The 18,717-nt window shown below is 31.9% G+C and overlaps 1 protein-coding gene across 1 annotated transcript in view; it reads left to right on the top strand.

Moving 5' to 3' along the window:
- The first annotated feature begins 705 nt into the window (after positions 1–705).
- LOC148600047 (uncharacterized) overlaps positions 706–18,717 on the top strand; it is a 66,319-nt gene continuing 48,307 nt past the window's right edge. Inside the window, exons 1-2 of the mRNA XM_088558112.1 lie at positions 706–837; positions 8,433–8,570. Of these exons, the coding sequence (XP_088414238.1) occupies positions 706–837; positions 8,433–8,570 (270 nt within the window). The remainder of the gene's footprint in view (positions 838–8,432; positions 8,571–18,717) is intronic.

Raw genomic sequence — 18,717 nt, 5'->3', positions numbered from 1 at the left:
AAACATGCTTTCAATTCCTACCATTGTGCTAGCTATACCGTCGGAATAAAGTATTAAAGAATATATATCTGCCTTCTAATTTTCTAAAATAAGTTGTATTTTGATTGAAAAGTACTGCAACGGGCCATGGGCAGATAATTTTGTCAGAGACTTCAATTTCCTTATATTCAAATGAATAAATTCCAAACATATAAAGTGATGACGAAATCACATAATGGTTATTTCAATAAAGAGAAGAAAGGCCTCAAAGAATACATTGTTAGATCGGTAAGTTTGTACAAGCTTTTTTGCCAGATTGCTACAAAAAATTTGTAATTAATGTTTTCTTATCTTTGGTATGGCATTTGTAGACATTGTTCAACAACATCTTTATCAATAATAGTTACATTATTGGAAGAAAGCTATGGGTTTAAATACCGATGCAAAATTTTATTATTTTTTTTTTGTACAGACAAATTCGTTGAACAGTTTGACAATGTTGCTTACAAGCATTGAGAGATCAAGGATCAAGGAAACAATAGGCAGAAAGCAAAGTGATGGCTTTAAATACATTTCAAAATAGAAGAGTAGAGATCTGTTTCTAAATTCCGAAAATACCTGTTTTTCTATCGACTTTCCCGGTCAGCAGCTATCAAATACCCAAAGCTCACGTTTGATCAAATTGCTGTCAACAACTTTTCACGGTTTAGTGTTGAAGTTAATCAAATGTCATCTGATTTATGTGGTGTTCTTATAATTCGAGACAGAAAGGGTGTTATTGATGAAATTCATTACGACTCTGCAAGTTCCAAAGAGGTTCATGCTTCTGATGTTGTAGAAACCCGATCGAAAGGGGTGGTAGTTCAAAATTACCCACCAAAAGAAGAGATAACTATCGTCCGCTTCCTGTATCAAGACCCACTTCCGAAGAAATTACTTCCTTTCCAACTACGGATGTAAATAAAAAAAGAAAACACAGAACAAAGAAATGGTAAAGGTTTGTATTCACAGATTACAATTCATTATATAAGTCTGATTCTGCTAACAACTTTTGGCGGGTCATTGGCCTATACCAAGCAATCTGCTGACATATCAATGAAAAGTGACCTCTGGCCGCCGCTGTCGAGTTTTTGTCGTTTTCTATGAAAATTTATCAGACTGGGTCATCTGAATATATTACCTTATACTTCCGCTAGTTTAGTGCGAATTTGAATTGTTTGTTTAAAATGCATCAAAATTGGGCTTTTTTACGGTTCTGGTTGTGTTATTTAATTGCAAATATCATTAGAATGAAACTTGTCTTGTTTAGCTTAGAGATTAATACGCTTCCAAATGGAGCGGCGATGCATGTGTCTTAACTGGGTTTTTGTATACTTACAGACAGAAAAGGCGTCAATCTTCGTTTTGTTCATGTAAAATCGGGTACTTAAAAACAATACAATGGCGGCTTTATTTTCGTATACTTTGGAAAACTGGTTTGAGAACCAGTCCAGGACACATGAGCTAGTTTCGATGATTAAATACAAATCGAATCTGAGCTTTTTCCAAGTTAGGGATGATCAAAACATGGCACCCGGATGTTTACGAAAATCGCGTTATCAGCTTATTAAAACCAGGAAATTCCGGATAATTCAGCTCATTAATATTTCAGACAATGACAAAAGGACAATAAAAACGTATATCATAACAAATATCACCACGTTTGAAAAAAAATACGAAAAGACCTAGGTGTTTGAATTCATATATTTCTTTGCGAGTGTTTAACCTTTACTTTATTCATATAACGGTCAATTGTTCAGTTTATACAGTTTCACAAAGTATTGAAGTATTGTCTTGATTGTGTTTGATTTGGCTGAGAGAAGAATACATGATTTTCTCAAAGATACAGAAGTAGACTGAAATGGCATCACCTGTTCGGAGAGTTTTCCTACACCATTAATAACTTAAGCATTTGTAGATGGAGTGGTATTTTAATGTTGAAAATTCTCAAAATAACCAATTCAAGTAGATAATGTAATCATTTGTTAAATACAAATATGATGGGGATTCTATCGTTGAGTAGGGGATTATTTTCGGGAATTAGGATTGGAACCGTGGGAAATTGGAAATGGTTTTTGTTTTATATTTTCCACGAGCTTTACATATTGTCTGTGGTTGATCCGATTAATATTGAACAAATCTTGGGTTTTGTAAGACAAAACTTGACTAAAATGTGTCTTAACCAATTTTGAATTTAAGTAGCATTCCTCTTAAGAATCATGCTACATTTGTAAAATGTTATACACCTCAAAACAGGCTACATATGTTTATGTTTGTTATAAAGTCTAGATGATGAAACTATAATTATTCGTTTCAATCTGTGTGCTGTTAAGAGATAATCAACATGGAACATCCGACAGTTTATATTGTATTTTACTGTCATTTTCAGAATTATTTCCTTTAATTTTGAATATTACTATACATTTTATATAATTTTTTCTCTCCTAAGAGCACATGTCATATACAAAGCCGCATGTTAATTTCTGTTTACTATAACATTTTAAACAAAATATTAAAACGTGAATATGTGTAGCCTTTTCAGCCATGAATCACATTTTGCATGATTCTTATCTTGAGTACTACTAAATAATTTGGTCGGTTACTGATGAAGGAAACCTTTCAAATTTGTGGTTCAAAAAGGTTTCAGAAAAATAAGAGGTCATTTACATTGTAACAAGAGAACATAAAACAAATCATAAGGATTCGAACGGTTATTAAGAATAATAAAACCCAAGGATAGCAATTATACAAAATGTTGGGAAAATAGGACACCTACAGAATAAACTCGAAATAAATAAGAATAACTAGTATAACAGAAAACAAAAAGTAAAGCAGATTGTCTAGAAGCTTTGGACAGGGACCGGTAGAGTAAGTGACTTCTATATATTTAGAAAGAGAAAGAACACCAGCGACTTGCTAATAAAATATCGCGTCCAATGAAAACAAACTTAGAATAAATCGGTTCTTTTTGTGTTATACATACACCATAACAATCCATAAAGGATTCACTATTTATAAAAATACATGTTTGAAATCAAATCTATACAGAATAACAGTTAAAACTGCATGTGCAAAAATAGCTTTAAACAACATAATATTATGGTTATATCTGCGACATCAAAACTTATGGATCTAATACAACAAACTTCTATTACAGCCTTTCTCAATGATCTTAGTCTTTTAAACTTTAGCGAATATCTTGATGACAATGCTCTTTTTCAAGTCTGCATTCGTTTGAAAATGACACTCCAGACGCATGCAGAGATCACGTCAGAGAACTCGATTCCTTCGAAAAGGAATGGGACCTTATTACGCCATGCACTTGAAGGTATTTAAGGTAGTGTGAATAAGTTGCAAATCGACGAACGTTATCTACGATTTAGATGGTGCAACCTGTGTAGTCTACAAGTCTTGATACTCCCATTTCTAAACCTACCTCATCATTATCCAGACTTGGCCATCATTTTGAATATTGATTTATCATTTGACATATATATGATATAAAGAATTACATTAAAACACAAATATAAACGAGATAAAATTTACTATATGACAACCATATATCAGAATATGCTTGATTTTTACAGGGACACCTCTTAATGGTCATAATGACGACAAATGAGCATGTTATGGTGTATCCATCAGCACCATGAAAACTGATGCATTAAACGGATCATAGTTTTCGTTGCCTCGTTTGTCTACCCCGGACATGACTCTTTATGAGCAACTCGGCGGGTGTTTCTTAAAAAGCAGAGAACGCTTACCCTACCGGTGCACCTGGTCCATGCTCTCAGTCTTTAGTTGAGTTCGAGTTGCTCATTTACTGTTTGTTATTTTGTATGTATGATTTTAGTTACTTTATGTTCTTTGTTGTGTATGTTTGTTTTCCATGTCTGGTCTTTGTCCCTGGATTGCATTCTTTTGATTACCGCTATAACCTTGGTTCCCTTGATTACATTAAAACAGAAATATAAACGGGAACGACAACATATCTGTCATGTATAGTGACAATGTTTTTGCTACATCGGGCCTTTGAAAACTGGTTATTAATTTGTCCTTGCAATATGGGGGATTTCTTTCGGTATCGTTTTCATGAGGGAGAATGTTCGCCAAAATAATTGCATCTATACCTTAGGTAGGTTCAGAAACAGCTGTGTCAAGACTTGTTTTGTAAAGGGAGTGTAGTTGAGTGAACGGTCTAGAATAGAGTTTGGTCGAATATGATGAAGTCCAAGAGTTGTTTATATGAAAGGAAGAAGACTATCTCTAGATATATCAAGTATCTTACATGTCTAAGTTACGTATAGGTGCAATGGCCATGACTCCTTTCCCGTCTTGGATTTTTGTCAAATAAATTCATCACATTTATGTTATTGTTATATTGGCTTGAAAGGTTTTTTTTTAATTTTGATGTTGTCATTGCACCCGTAAGTTATTGCAGTACCTAGTCTGCGTATCCAATATTCCTCCGGGACTGTTCGTTGGTTGAAGCGTACAAAACAAAGATTGAATTACCTTGTGATAAACTGTCTGGAATTTGGTGGTATTAATTCCCAAACGATGAGCGCACATCCGTTTGTTTAATCGTTTTTGTGCTTCACCGACATATACTAGACCAAATAAGTTGCATTCTAATCAATAAATTAAGTTTGTTGATTTGCAACTTAACCATCGTGACTTCTTGTATGAAAGGTTTTGTTCGTAAGGGTACTTGTGAAGAGAGAGTCGGTTACTGGAATGTTGAATGTTTTGATATGGTACAATGTGGTTCGTCATCGTTGTAGTCAAATGCATTGAATTCTGCTTGTTATCTTTCCCAGGGCAATAACATTTTTAATGGCAATATTGGTCTATTCTGGTAATTGGCGACGTCAAAGTCAATTTGATGAAAAGTTGAAATTTTGGATTACACTTTAAATATTCTTTTATGATTTTTTCTTTCTATAAATTAAAGATTTGGTAAAAAGTACACATCTGGTTTAAAATATATGATGAACTGATTAATAGATGACCTTTTTAATATTACACTTGTTATCAGCCCGAAATGTTCATTATTGACGGATAATATCTGAAATCAACTGAGTCTGTAGTGACCTTCCATTCTGTAATACATATCAGGGAAATGCGTAAATTAATTTTATATACTCTTAAGAACATAATACACACCTTCCCAAATGCACTCTTAACCATAATAAAACATTCAATTATTCTGTACATCTGTATGCATTTTATCATATTGAGAAACCAAATTCACACTGAGTAGAGGAACATTCCCTAAGGTACCCATTTATGCAAGTTCAACACATATCAAACTTCTGTCACATCTTTTCCATCATTTTGCTGACAACACCTCTGTTTAAGTTTCATGGAATTAAAAAAAACTTCATGTGGCATATACATGTATACGTACATCTTGTATTTATGTACATTCGTATTTCACAAGTTAACAAATTGGTGAGTGTATATACATGTAGTCAAAACCTACAACATATTTGTAAACGCAAACACATGAAGTTAATAAATCATTAAAATAACTACATTTAAACTAAGTAAATCATCAGTACAAAATATTTACAAAAACACAATATTTAATAATAAAAAAACATAAAACATAATTTGTCAATCTGGGGGCTACTCGTAGAAAACAAACTTATTTTAAAAAGATCAGTATCTGAGGGAGCCCATCAAATACATGAAAAATATAAAAAAATGAAAATACATGTGAGCTAAAAAATGAAAGAAAACAGAGGTACATTGTATCTGGGGGAGCCCATCCGATACTGTGTAAATTTTGTCTAATCTCAGTACCTGGGGAAGCCCGGCAGGCACACCCACTGACGTTTGTGTTGTGGACTAGATTTCTGGGGGGGGGGAGCCCGGCAGATTCCAAAACTGATTTCTAACCATTGAAATAACTTTAAGGAAGTAAACGATAACCTGGGGGAGCGCCAAAATGAGTATAACGAGTGCCCCCAAGAAGATTGATCCAATGTTAATATGAATTGTACATTTGCATGTAGGTCTGTAATCCACTATAGTCAGCAAAAAACATCAGATGGAAATATCCATTTGATTCGTGCATGTATAATAGTGTCTAATGAAGTCCTACTATACCTAGTGTAACAGTTTGACCTAAAGTTTGAATCAAATGATCTTAGATTTCTGCAGCTGCTACAGTAGTAGCTGCCCCTATACTAAAATGAATGACCACTGTATCATCAATATCTAATACAGATAATGCATGTCTAAAAAGCCAATAAACTTGTTTTTTTATTGTGCTCCTTTACAGTCTAATAAAAGAGCTGATGAACTAACTGCACTTGTTTCTTCCTATGTTCAATGAACTGGTTCATACATGGTACAGGTTTGATACGTCCAGATTCAAAATATTAATATTTACACCCTGACTGAAAGGATCAGTCTTCAACATTTTCAAATTCAAAACATAGTAAATCTATTTATATCAAAAGTAATATCTGGCATTAAGGTACAGTTATCATGATCCATTTACTGGTAACAGTCCCCACAACATAAGGAAAGGGCTAATTGACAAAGTGCTAGCATCATAGAGTCTAGAAAAGGGGACAAAACCCTTTTTTAAATAATTTACAAATTACTGTCAAAATAAACAGAGCTACATGAAGTCTTTCCTTTAAAGCTAAATCAGGACCTTGAATTCTTTTGATACCTCTCAATATACATTCTAACCTATCATTAAACATGAGTGGATCTTTTCTACCTTTTCTGAAGTAAACAAAAAACAAAAGCAAAAAACAATAAAAAAAAACAAAAACAAAAAAAAAAACAACCTAGGATTGATAACAGTATGTAACGAAGTTAATTAATAATTCTTCGTCTATAGTAGGCAGGTCTCCAGGTTTGTTAGTCATACCATACAAGGGGACAATTTGGCAGAAAAGTTCAAAACCAGTCTTATAAGCTGTTGCGGTATTTGCACTAATAGAAGCGTTCCATAACCGTTCCTTCATACATGCATCATCAAATATTTCCACTGAATACAAGGTGTTTGAAAGTTATCCGTCTATGGTGCTAGCTGTCGACACTTTGCAGTCTTTGTTTATAATCGCTACTGTAGACATATTGTCGCAATGAAACACGGTTCTATACCTAGCCAAAGTACATTGTACTACCTCACAAGGCTATAGCCATAGCTATGGGATATAACTCAAATGCGTAAATCAATTGTGTAGCGAAGTAGATGCAGGAAGGGCGTTCAATTAATTTTGATGCAATCTATTTCATAAACATCCTGTACATCCTTTGTGTTTTTACTTCAAATATTTGACATTTGCACTTCAGTTTATAAATCAGTTTGTGAATTACTTGCTTTGTCTTGGAGGTATGTGTGAATATATTTGTCTGTCATCATAACATTCCATCGCATTTTTTCCATGAATTACATCACACATGTCCAAGAATAATGAATTTCGTCTAATATGTGTAGTTTGTTATAATCTGTTTAGTGTGAATCTTAAAAAATACACTTATAAAAACACAAAGTAAAATAAGAGCTAAGTTTGTATTGTTTGGGCTCAACATGAAGTCCTTCTTTGAACAATTTTACAATGAAACTTGTGTAAACCGAACCGCCTTTGGACTTTAAATTGGTCCTGTTAAGACGGGTGTGCAGTTTACCAAGGTTCAAAATACATTCTAATTGATGTAACGGAACTTTTACTGCTTCAGAAAGGATTCACATTGTTTAAGACGTTATAGTATTAACAGGGTGTCTAAGTAAATGCATGTATTTATTGCCATAATGCACAATGTTGTATGTCTGATTCAATCTGTTTGTTGATCTGAATCAAAACAGCATCATTTCATTGCATTGTATGATATGAAGATACCCGAAAATATTTTATACATGCATTCACACGTAACTGAAATATTGAATACGAAAATATCAAGATAAGTGTGAAATCGATTCAACCCCTAGCTTGTAGGCTATAATTTGTTTTATTTCTCTTGTTATTATTGTTTGTGCGGAATTTATGATCAATCTTCAGTGGCCCAGATGTTTAATCAATTTTATTTTCTTGAAGACATTTACGTTTTATCATTTTTGTTCTTTTAGATTACTCAAAGTGACTTAATATCGCTGTTGCAAAATGGTGCTAAATTTACCTTTTTTACTGATGATATTATCATCTGCTTGTTCAGGTACATTATATATAATACACAAAAGATCTATTATATATTGATATTTTACTTTTTACGCTTTTTTATTTATAAATTTAACTAAAATATACAAAAAGAGCTAGTTTGTCTTGTTAATTTTATTTACATTTTTATTACCGTCATCTTCACTTTAAATCACTTGAAATGCAGGCAAATTCATATAAAGAGGACTCATATCTTTACAGTACATTTTGTTTTTTTCTCAATGTTGACAGTGCAATGGCCCCGAGGAACTTACACTCTCCCACAACCCAAGACTGGTTGCCCCTATAATTGGCAAAGTGGTTGGAGAAAACAAGATAACGAAGACAGTCATCCGCAAAACAAACAATCACCTAGCTTACATCTTCAAGGTACAAAATAAAAGCTTTATTATATAAATATATTTGGTTTTGAAATTGTTCTTCTAACAAAATATGTATATTTTTGGTAGAATGAGACTTTTTTTTTGTATATCATATTTCAATTTTGCCATTTTTAATATATGTAAGTATATATATATATATATATATATATATATATATATATATATGTATATTTGAATGATTTCGATCACTTTTGCACAAAATTAAGCACTATTTCTTTTTTTCCATATGCATTTACATCAATCTGGTTCATGTATTTTTTTTTATTTACAAACATTTATTTACTGAAATAGTAATCAGATACCAAAATTAAATGATAACAATTGTGTTAAAAGATTATTTGTAAAGATTATTAGAAATCCTCCTTGTATCATACTAATTACAATGTAACAAATGTTTTAGGTTGAATTAAACAAGAAAAATTGTGAGCAAAGCTCGTGAAATTTTTGTTAATCAAAAAATATTTATGATTGGGTCCGGAGATAAGAAATGCAATACGTATCAAATTGAAAAGTTATATACTATGTTTAAATAAGACAGACAGTTTCAAACAACTAGCGTCTTGTGATTTTGTTTCCGAAACACATACGCTATTGACTCAAACCTAATTAAATCGAAGGTAAATGCATACATATATTGTTATGTTACTTCGTTTTATTTGTTTTTATCAAGGTCATTTTGGACGAAACACTGTCCTTCACTTTTGCACTAAAGATGAACATGTTGTAGAAGGAACAGGATATTGGCCAAAGGGGAACTACTGTATATTGAGACAAGGGTTATCTTGCCCAAGAGGTTAGTATATTTACACTTTTAAATGCTTCCATCACCTTCGATCACTTCTTACAGGTAAAAGAGACCAAAAGCAATTTGAAATTTGACTAATAAAGTCAATATTTTCATTGTAAGAAACTGATGATTTGAGTTATTTACAATATTGTCAACTTTATTTAAAACTTTAAATACAATTAACACGTTTATGGAGACAACGGTACAAATAATACATCAGTATTTAAAATGCATTTTGAAAAAAAAATAATCTCTAAAAATACGCACGAAATGCATCTTATTTTTTTGACATGATATTTTGATTAAGTATTTCGTACAACTTTGAGTACCACCCATTTGTGGGTTAACTTCAAACACTTTTATTTCTTTTTGTGTCTTTTCTCAATCTTACATTACCAAACCACCGTCATTACCCTTTTGTCACATTCACCATTCATACCTATCATTGTTTAAAACGTAATATCATTACATGTAATTGTTCTTGGTACAAATTAAATAAATTTTATATTTTTAAATTCTATTTCATAATTCTTTCACTTATACAATGCAAAACAAGGTACGCCTGATTAATTCAGATTTCAAATTCTCCATCGCCCACCCTCTATGCCCAACGCCACATTTAAGTTGAAGGTTGCCCAATGCAGTTACTGTTACACAAGCTCGACAATTCATGTCATTATAATTGTTGTTAAAAAATTCTTGAAATTAAATTGCATAAGTGTTTATATCCCGTTTGCTAAACATTGTCTTTACTAAAAAGTATTTTTGAAAAGGGTTTGAATCTGGAAGTATTCGTTGGGATGATGAAGACAGTAGAAATAAAAACGCACAAGATGGTGTTTTGCCAAGTGGGTCGTATGGTAAAAATACCCTTATTAACTATTGCTGCAGGTAAATATGTTTGCATATAGGTTAAGACATTTGTTTAAAAATTGTGACATGCTGTTGTTGAAAATGGTAAATATTTCATTTTAGAATATGATATTATTTAAGGAAAAGTTGTTTGGCGTATAAACACATTTGCTGGTTCTTAATTGTCGATTATTCATTACCGAACGTTAGGTGGTATAGAATGTGAATATAAAGGTAAACCCATAGATTGATAAATTCAACACCATACCTTCCATATATAATTTCTAATTTTATTTGATAAAAAAGTGATCTTTCTGTACTTATACTGCACACGGTTAAATACAAATGACGTCATATAGAAAAAAGTTTTTTCCAAGGTTCATGCTGTTTGCTTTATGATTTTCCAGCCATTTTATTTTCTTTGCATCTTTTGAATTACATGTGAGACCAATAAAGCGACATGTTTTTTTTTCTTGAATAATCTCTTCAATAGAATCATAAAACAATTTAATTGAATTTTGAATTTTAAACTGCGCAAAAGTAGGTTGTCTCAAAACTGCAAAAAGGCCATTGTGATAATATTCGGGTTTTTAACAATTTGCATTTTATTCGCAGATCAGATGGATCCATTTTCAATGAAATTAATCTTCCAAAAAACAAACCATTTTATCTACATCCATTCAAAGCAGGATGCCAGAAGGTGAAAGATATGAATGTCCAGATGGAATGGGTACAGACAGACGACGAGAATTCTAGGACCCGGAACTGGTCAAGCGGAAGTCATCCTAGGAAAAGTAGGAGAGGAAGTATCACCAGACTCTTTTATTGTTATTACTTTCGACAATCTGCTAATTTCATAGTTTAAAACTGCAATTTACAAAAGAAAAAAAAAACATAAAGAGGAAATTTCAGTACGATTGATTCTTGAACAGATTAGTGTCTTAAACACATGTTCCCTCTTTTGAAATAAAGACAAATATAAGAAGAATAAATACGCTTACTAGAAAAATCAAAATTAGTTTTGAGACTGCCACTTCACCACTTTAGAATCACGAAGAAAGCTTTCTTTTGAAAAAAATCTTGTTGTGGTTATCTTAAACTAATTTTACATAGAGTTGCAAAGTTTTGCACGTTGGAAAGTCAAGTAGAAGAAGAAAATGTATTGTCAATTTATTTTTAGACACGACTCTGATCTTTTCAATAAGACTGTATTGCATTGAGTATAAACTTCAATTTTTCATCTCCCATCTCTATGATTTACATGAATTTAACTGAAACAGGATATTGCTACTCTCAACATCCCTTCGGCTCCTGCGAATGGAGTGTTCATATCACAACTCATACGTTATGCCCGAGCTTGCCGAAACTACGCAGACTTTTTGTATCGCGCTAGAACTCTAACAAATAGGCTTCTGGAGCAGGGTTATGTTGCTACAAGATTGAAGTCATCACTACAGAAGTTTTATGGTCGTTATCATGAAGACGTGGATCGTTATGGTGTATCCACCAGCACCATGAGAACTGATTTATTCAACGGGTCATAGTTTTCCTTCCCTGGTTTGTTTACCCCGGACTTGACTTTTATTAGCAACTCGACGGGTGTTTCTAGAAAAGCAGAGGACGCTTACCCTACCGGTGCACCTGGTCCATGCTCCCAGTTTTTAATGGAGTCCGAGTTGATCATTTACTTTTGTAACTTTGGATGTATGATTTTAGTTACTTTATTTTCTTTGTTGTGTATGTCTGTTTTCCATGTCTGGTCTTTGTCCCTGGATTACATTCTTTTGATTACCGCTATAACCTTGGTCCCTTGATTACTCGTCTAAACGTCTATTATCATTGTTGGCTAAACTTATATTTTTTAGAGTGGTCTCCCTAATTCGGTCAAACAATCAAGGATTTTTTTTACCTAAATTAATCACGAACATGCTATAGTACAAGGTTATGTTGCCAGATGAGTAAATTCAACACTTTTATAGTTTTTAGTTTGACCAACTGGTTCACAATTTTGTAGTATCTCTCCTTTGATTATTACCAGAATTGGAAATTATATGAGCAACTTGTTTGATGAATTCTCCCTATTCCTAAGTTAATTTTGGTCATTTAATTTGTTAGTATCTATGTGTTTTCTGTAAGTCATTTAGTAATATTTTTGGAGCTTTGTCTTGTTCTTTGTAATTTTCCGCGATTTATGGAATCGTGAATTTTTTTTCTCTTGCTTTGGTTACAGTTTCTATCTTTTTACTCTACCATTGTTTGTTGCGTTTTTTTTTTAATTATAAATTATGCTTTGACTCTTTAACAGAAATATGTGCACTTTATACGTATTTGTTTGTACTACATGTACCTCCACTGAAAGTGTATGTAAAGCCAACCATACATTTATAAATCAGTATAAAATGCACTATTTGTTTTGTCTTCTTTTTACACAATTTCCTCAAAATGAAAAAAAAAGGCCGAGTATACAAATGCAGTTTGTAAACATAAAAGGAACCTACATTACAAACTAAATCAATCCATACCATAAAGAGTTGGTGATGTATCGACTATACACTTAATCCTGATTTTACAACAAAAATGATACAATATTGTGTTCACTAATTTTATAATTATCTAATTAATAAAAAAAAATCAATAAGATAATTAACTGCAAAAAAAAAACATACAATGTACAAATAAAATGTGACGAGACACTCCATGCATGTACAACAACAACACAAATCACTTGTGTATCCTGGTATGGCGCTAATGAAGCCGTTGGTTTCAGTGCATGTATCCTATAAATTTTATCACAATTTTCAATACCCAAAATACAAAATTAAAAATTATAAAGATATTGCAAATATTGGTATGTTTTTGTCAATTAGTTACATCGCAAGCATCAGCTGCAGTATTAGGAAATTTCAAATTTAAATACAATTGTATACGATCAGTATTTTAAACCAAATATAATGCAATAGGGAAACAAAAGGTTAAACTTGAAAATGTGTTTCCAAGTTTTTGATTGATCCGTTACTGTGGTTTTCAAGATTCACGAACGAATAAGGAGAACTTTCGATAACAAACAGATGAAATTAGTTTTAGTAAACAGTAATGTTGCTTTTGAGCAGAATAACATCCCTTCAAACTTTAGCATCAGTGCATCAAATTCCGTGGAAATGTAATTATTGAGGTTTTAGTTATTTTTATTTTGTTTTATTTTTTATTTTGACGATCCACGAAGTCATCAAACTACTGTGCCGTAGCGTAAGGTGTTGGTGTCATTTTTGGTAACTCCGAAATCGGCAAAATTTGACGTGTTTTTTGTATTGCGACGTACATCGTTCTATAATTGTTATAAGTAAAATAAGTGTGTTTATTTGATATTATGCATAAAATAACACATACGGCATAAATTATTATTTAATTATCCGATTCGATATTAATATTTCGTACGTTCTGGTCAATTGAAATGATCTGATTACATCCTGATATGGTAAATAGTTTGGCATCAACCATTTAAAAATTATTTGAAGGAAATTTTATCCTATGAGAAAAATATTAGGAATTATGACAATAAATTGTGATGTGCTTAAAAAAAATACCCCCCCCTAAAACAGATAGCAAAAAACCTGCAAACACAAAGTCAGTAGCACCCCTCTGAAATCATGTTGTGAAAGCGTATAAGGTGAATCTTTCCTATTTTGTTTTATATCTCTAATGTAGATGTATGTTGATATTTCCGAATACATGTATTCGTTTCCTAATTTCATAAGATATGTTGCTAAACATAAAACATTGCTAAAAATTTCCAGAAAACCTTGGCAAATCTCCCACTTTGAGAAAATTTGAGAGCGAAATCTCCCGTTTTTATTATACGACAAACCAAATTTGCAGTCCTATAATGTCATGGCGCAGTCGTCGTCCGCGTCGTCGTCGTGGTCTGGGGACACTTCGTTTCCGTGCCATAATTTTACTTGTGGTTGACAAATTGTTTTGAAATGTTGATATGAGTTTACCAACAACTAAGAAGATTCATATTTCATTTGGACATTGTTGCTCCTGCCGCATTAGAAAAAGAGACCAAAAAGGGTAAAAATACGTATTTTATTAAAACCCATGTTTTTTTTTCGGTTTTTTTTTTCCATTCTAAATATTCCATTTTTAAAGTGTTCTTTATTTAATTCGGCTGAACAAATGTACAACATATTTTATGTGTTTTGGACCGCTTTCAAGTTATGGGGGGCAACGCCTAAAACTTTTTTTTTTGGTCCGATATCGAAATTTTTTATTTTATTGGATTCTTCATTGGATTCCTCTTTAACAAACCTGCCTGGATTTTCCCATCAGATTTCGGATATCTCTTACGGTTTTCGAGCTACGAGGGGTCAAAAAGGCCACACCAGAATATTTTGTTTTTGTTTTTTTTTGTCCGATAAGAACAAAAATCAAAAAAATATTTTTGCAATGTTTGTACAGCTTATTATATCGTATAGCTAAAATAATTGTCAAGAGTTAATTAGACGATCATGAAATACGTTGATTTTACAATATTCCACTAGCGAAGGTGCAAGCGCAGACAAAATCCTGCGCTTATATAAATGTTCAGCCAAGTACCATTAGTTTTTAGAATATACAATATGCAGCATATATACATGTAAAGTACAAACTTTCATAGTTATTAGTTCACTCAAAGCTAACGAATAAAGCTTTTAATAAAGACTGGGTAGCATGCAACATGTGAAAAACGCCGGGAAAAAGACAACGTGATATCACAACATACTTGCGTATTTATCTACTATTAGACAATAAAACTCATTATTTTTTTAGAATAAACATGATATTCTGAATATTTATACAGTCCTTTAAGCGTGAATATACTCTGCTAAAAATACCATTCGTTGTTATATTTTACAACCATAAGCAAGAAAGTAGCCAATGGCCAACGTCGAAAAAAATCAGATTTGTGACATAAGAATATATTTTCATTGGGGTTATGTAATAAATTGTCAATATAGTTAATAAAAGTCCCGATTAAAAAGATGTTCGCATAACTTGAAGAAAAAAATGTCCAACATTTTGTCTTCCAATCGGTTTCTTTCCACGTTTGCAATGTCCACATCAAAGGGGAAATATCTGTGATATTGTAATACGCTTTGATCTTATCATTACGTCATAAAAAAAATATGACATCGTCTGCAGTACAAATTGCTCTTTCCAAAAAACGTTTGTTTTATCAAAATACGCCAAGAAACAACTTACATATATTGATGAAATTGAAAGCAAGCATTTTTAATGTTACCCGTTCACATATGAAAATGGACGTTCTCGTGATCGAATAATGCTTTCCCTCCACAACTAACGGCATCTTTCAAAGATTTATGATTGTAATCCTACAACACCAACCATTTTTGAACATTTTAATATCTATATTGCCTTTGATAACTCCACATTCTAATAGCAATAATTCGTTTTTTGTAACCAGCCCCGGTTCAATCGAATGTGACACCAACAACTTACGCAATGTCTGTACTCTAGTCAATCAATGTCATACAACAAAACGGAACTCTCATATTTTTTTAATTAACTGTTTATTTTTTTCAATTTAAGTAAAAACTTTTTTATGCACTTGCTCTTTGCAAAGTTTAAGTCGCATTGGTTTTGATCATATTCACGATTATTGTCTTAAATGTACGATATACCCGAATCCAAATGCTTAGTGACTTGTTCTTGTACATATCCAATATTTTTTTCTTGTTTGCAGCAGGTGTAGCACTTTGTTTAACGCATCATTATATCGGATATGCATACTCTTAAGTCGGGACCATTGTGGTGGTTTCAAACTTTCTGTTTCTTACATTGAAACTTGCCTTTGTTCTACGGACATTTTTGACAACTTCTTTTGACTATTTTCAAAAGTCTATTGGTTCGATAATCATAATATCAGTTTTCTCTTCAATTTAATGTTCATTTCCAGTGCACATTTTGATGAAAAAAAAAACTCAATTCACCAAAGTGGTATGGAAATTCTAGTTTGTTTTCATTCATTCTGATATTGCAAATAGTCAAATCACATTGACTGACATTGAAGAGATAAATCTTACTTTGAGCAACGATTTCAAAACCACGTCGTGATTATTCTGTGGTTTAATATTTACTAGACGTGTTGTTATTTTTGGGATTATCTTAATATCCTCACATAAAAATGTAACTGATTATACCGAATACTCAATATGACCATTTTACTGTACTGAAAAATGCTGTCGTTTTTATCTTATCTTGGGTACAACATTTGCCTATTTTCCTATCATCTGATCAATAAAAAAAGTCATGAACTTTAAACCACGTCCTTTTAACTTCTTTTACCAATGAAAAAAATCCTGTCTGATATAAAGGCGTGTGTATTGGAATGAATTAATACACTATAATCAGGCTTAGTTACACTCCTAAAATATGAGAAAAACCAAAGGAATAGCAAAAGACTGTTAAATGTATGTATTGCAATTGTAATAGAATATCTTCAAATAGATGAAATATTTTACGTCCTTATAAGTGTTTTTTAAGATTTCTTTTTGTTTACATTATTATCAATTAACATCTTAAAAATATGTGAGCTTTGGTTTATTAGACACACTTAAGAACCTAATTTTCTTACTTGGAACTGTGCTTTTGATTTCACGCATAAAAATGTTCCCCTATCTGTTTTAAATATTTTCCAAAAATGTGACCGATTCTGATTTTAGTATATACTATCATTTAGATGTACTAAAATTTACTATTTAATATCAGTTGTTTTCCTCTCATATGGGTTCTGATATGATTGTTAAAAACCGAGAAAAAACATATTTTTTTTCACATTCCAAAGACTCTCAAATTCTTTGTGCCTGGTAACGTTGGTAGGTATTTTCAAAAAGATAATTTCATCCAGTATCTGTCTATTCATTATGTTTTCACGATATGAATTAACATCTGCGAAAAGGTTAAATTAACACCCCATATGTTGGAGTAATGGACAGAAACTCTAACACGGGGTCCCATTCAAAGTTCAATCAAATGGAAAATGTTGCAGGTCCTGTCTGGGGATCTTTTTGTATTGATTTTACAGACTTTTTGGGGGCCATATCATAAAATTCATTTTATCTGTCTATAGTAGACCAATAGATACTTGCTCATGTTGTTTTATAGATTACAAATCCAAATGCTCATTATGTGCATAATACATAAATTTTGTTTAACAAAATCTGTAAAAAATGTCTGTGAAAATGTTTCAAGATTAATCAGTAGACTACTACAACCGACGTGAATTGGAAAAATTTATATGACGTTTTGTTTTATTCCAGATAAACAGTTTCTGTTTGTAGTATATATATAAGTCTAAAGGATTGTACAACGATACCGATAAAGATATTAACACACTATAATAAAGTATATAATGGGCAAAATTTTCAGTCAACAAATGACCTTCTTCAGTGCCTTAAATAAGCTGAGTGTGTATAACAGTAAATGGTATGTTTTTACTGATAGAAAGACAAAATGTCTAAATCAACACTTTTTGCGTTGAGGTAGACAAAATGTGTCCACCTCAACGCACAAAAACGTTGTATTAGACATTTTGTGTCCTACTCAGCACTAGATTTTCTTTGATTTTTAAGATGTCTACTTGAAACCATTTTTGTGTTGAGTTCGACAAATTGCGTATTTAAGGATATTTTAATAATTTATATGGTCAGAATATAACTAAGTAAAACAAAATAAGAGTTTAAGAAGACATAATGTGTTTGTCATAATTATATTTCAACTGGGCATGGTCATCATAATCATTCATTATTTTAGCCAGCAGTGGTAGAGTGTTGTTGAAATGGTACCGCAAAGTATTGTCAATACTGTGTACATGTCAATGGCAGAAATTCACTTATTTTATAACAATATTTGTAATTAATTATCGTTTGATAAAAAAGGTTAATAAACCGTCTGATGCGAAGGGGCAAAGGATGTGGGGACTTTTAAATTTAAAATTGTCGATAGAAATCGAAAATATAAAAAGAAATATATGTAAAGAGCAGCGGTAACACATTGTGGCACATTTATATCGCTATGCTGACAACAGTCCATACTTACTGTTTAAAATCTTTAATATATACATTTGTAAGCTTCAGTTCTTTGATAAAAAATAAGTTACACCCACGCGAAATTTCCAATTTTGATATATAATTTGTGTTGTGTGTAAACACTACTTTATAGCACTTCGAAGTGGAGTTTTCAATTCATTTTCATCTGAAAAGTCTACAATTGATGTATTCAATGACATGGCTATATTCTAGTTTGTTTTTTCAAAGTTTATCAACATGATTGATAATTTTAAAAAAGTGTATTGAAAATTCTAAGCGTCTTTTTTTATCATTTTGTATCATCTGATTAATTATAATGGTCAGATAGTAGTCATAACTTTACAAAAGCGAAATGGACTGAAATTGATATATTCACACGCATATGTCAGTATATTCCACTAATAAGA

This window comes from Perna viridis, chromosome 13, assembly GCF_037379345.1.
Source record: "Perna viridis isolate PV_CMFRI_1.1 ecotype Kerala chromosome 13, ASM3737934v1, whole genome shotgun sequence".
NCBI lineage: Eukaryota > Metazoa > Mollusca > Bivalvia > Mytilida > Mytilidae > Perna > Perna viridis.
This window is presented reverse-complemented; position numbering and strand designations above follow the sequence as displayed.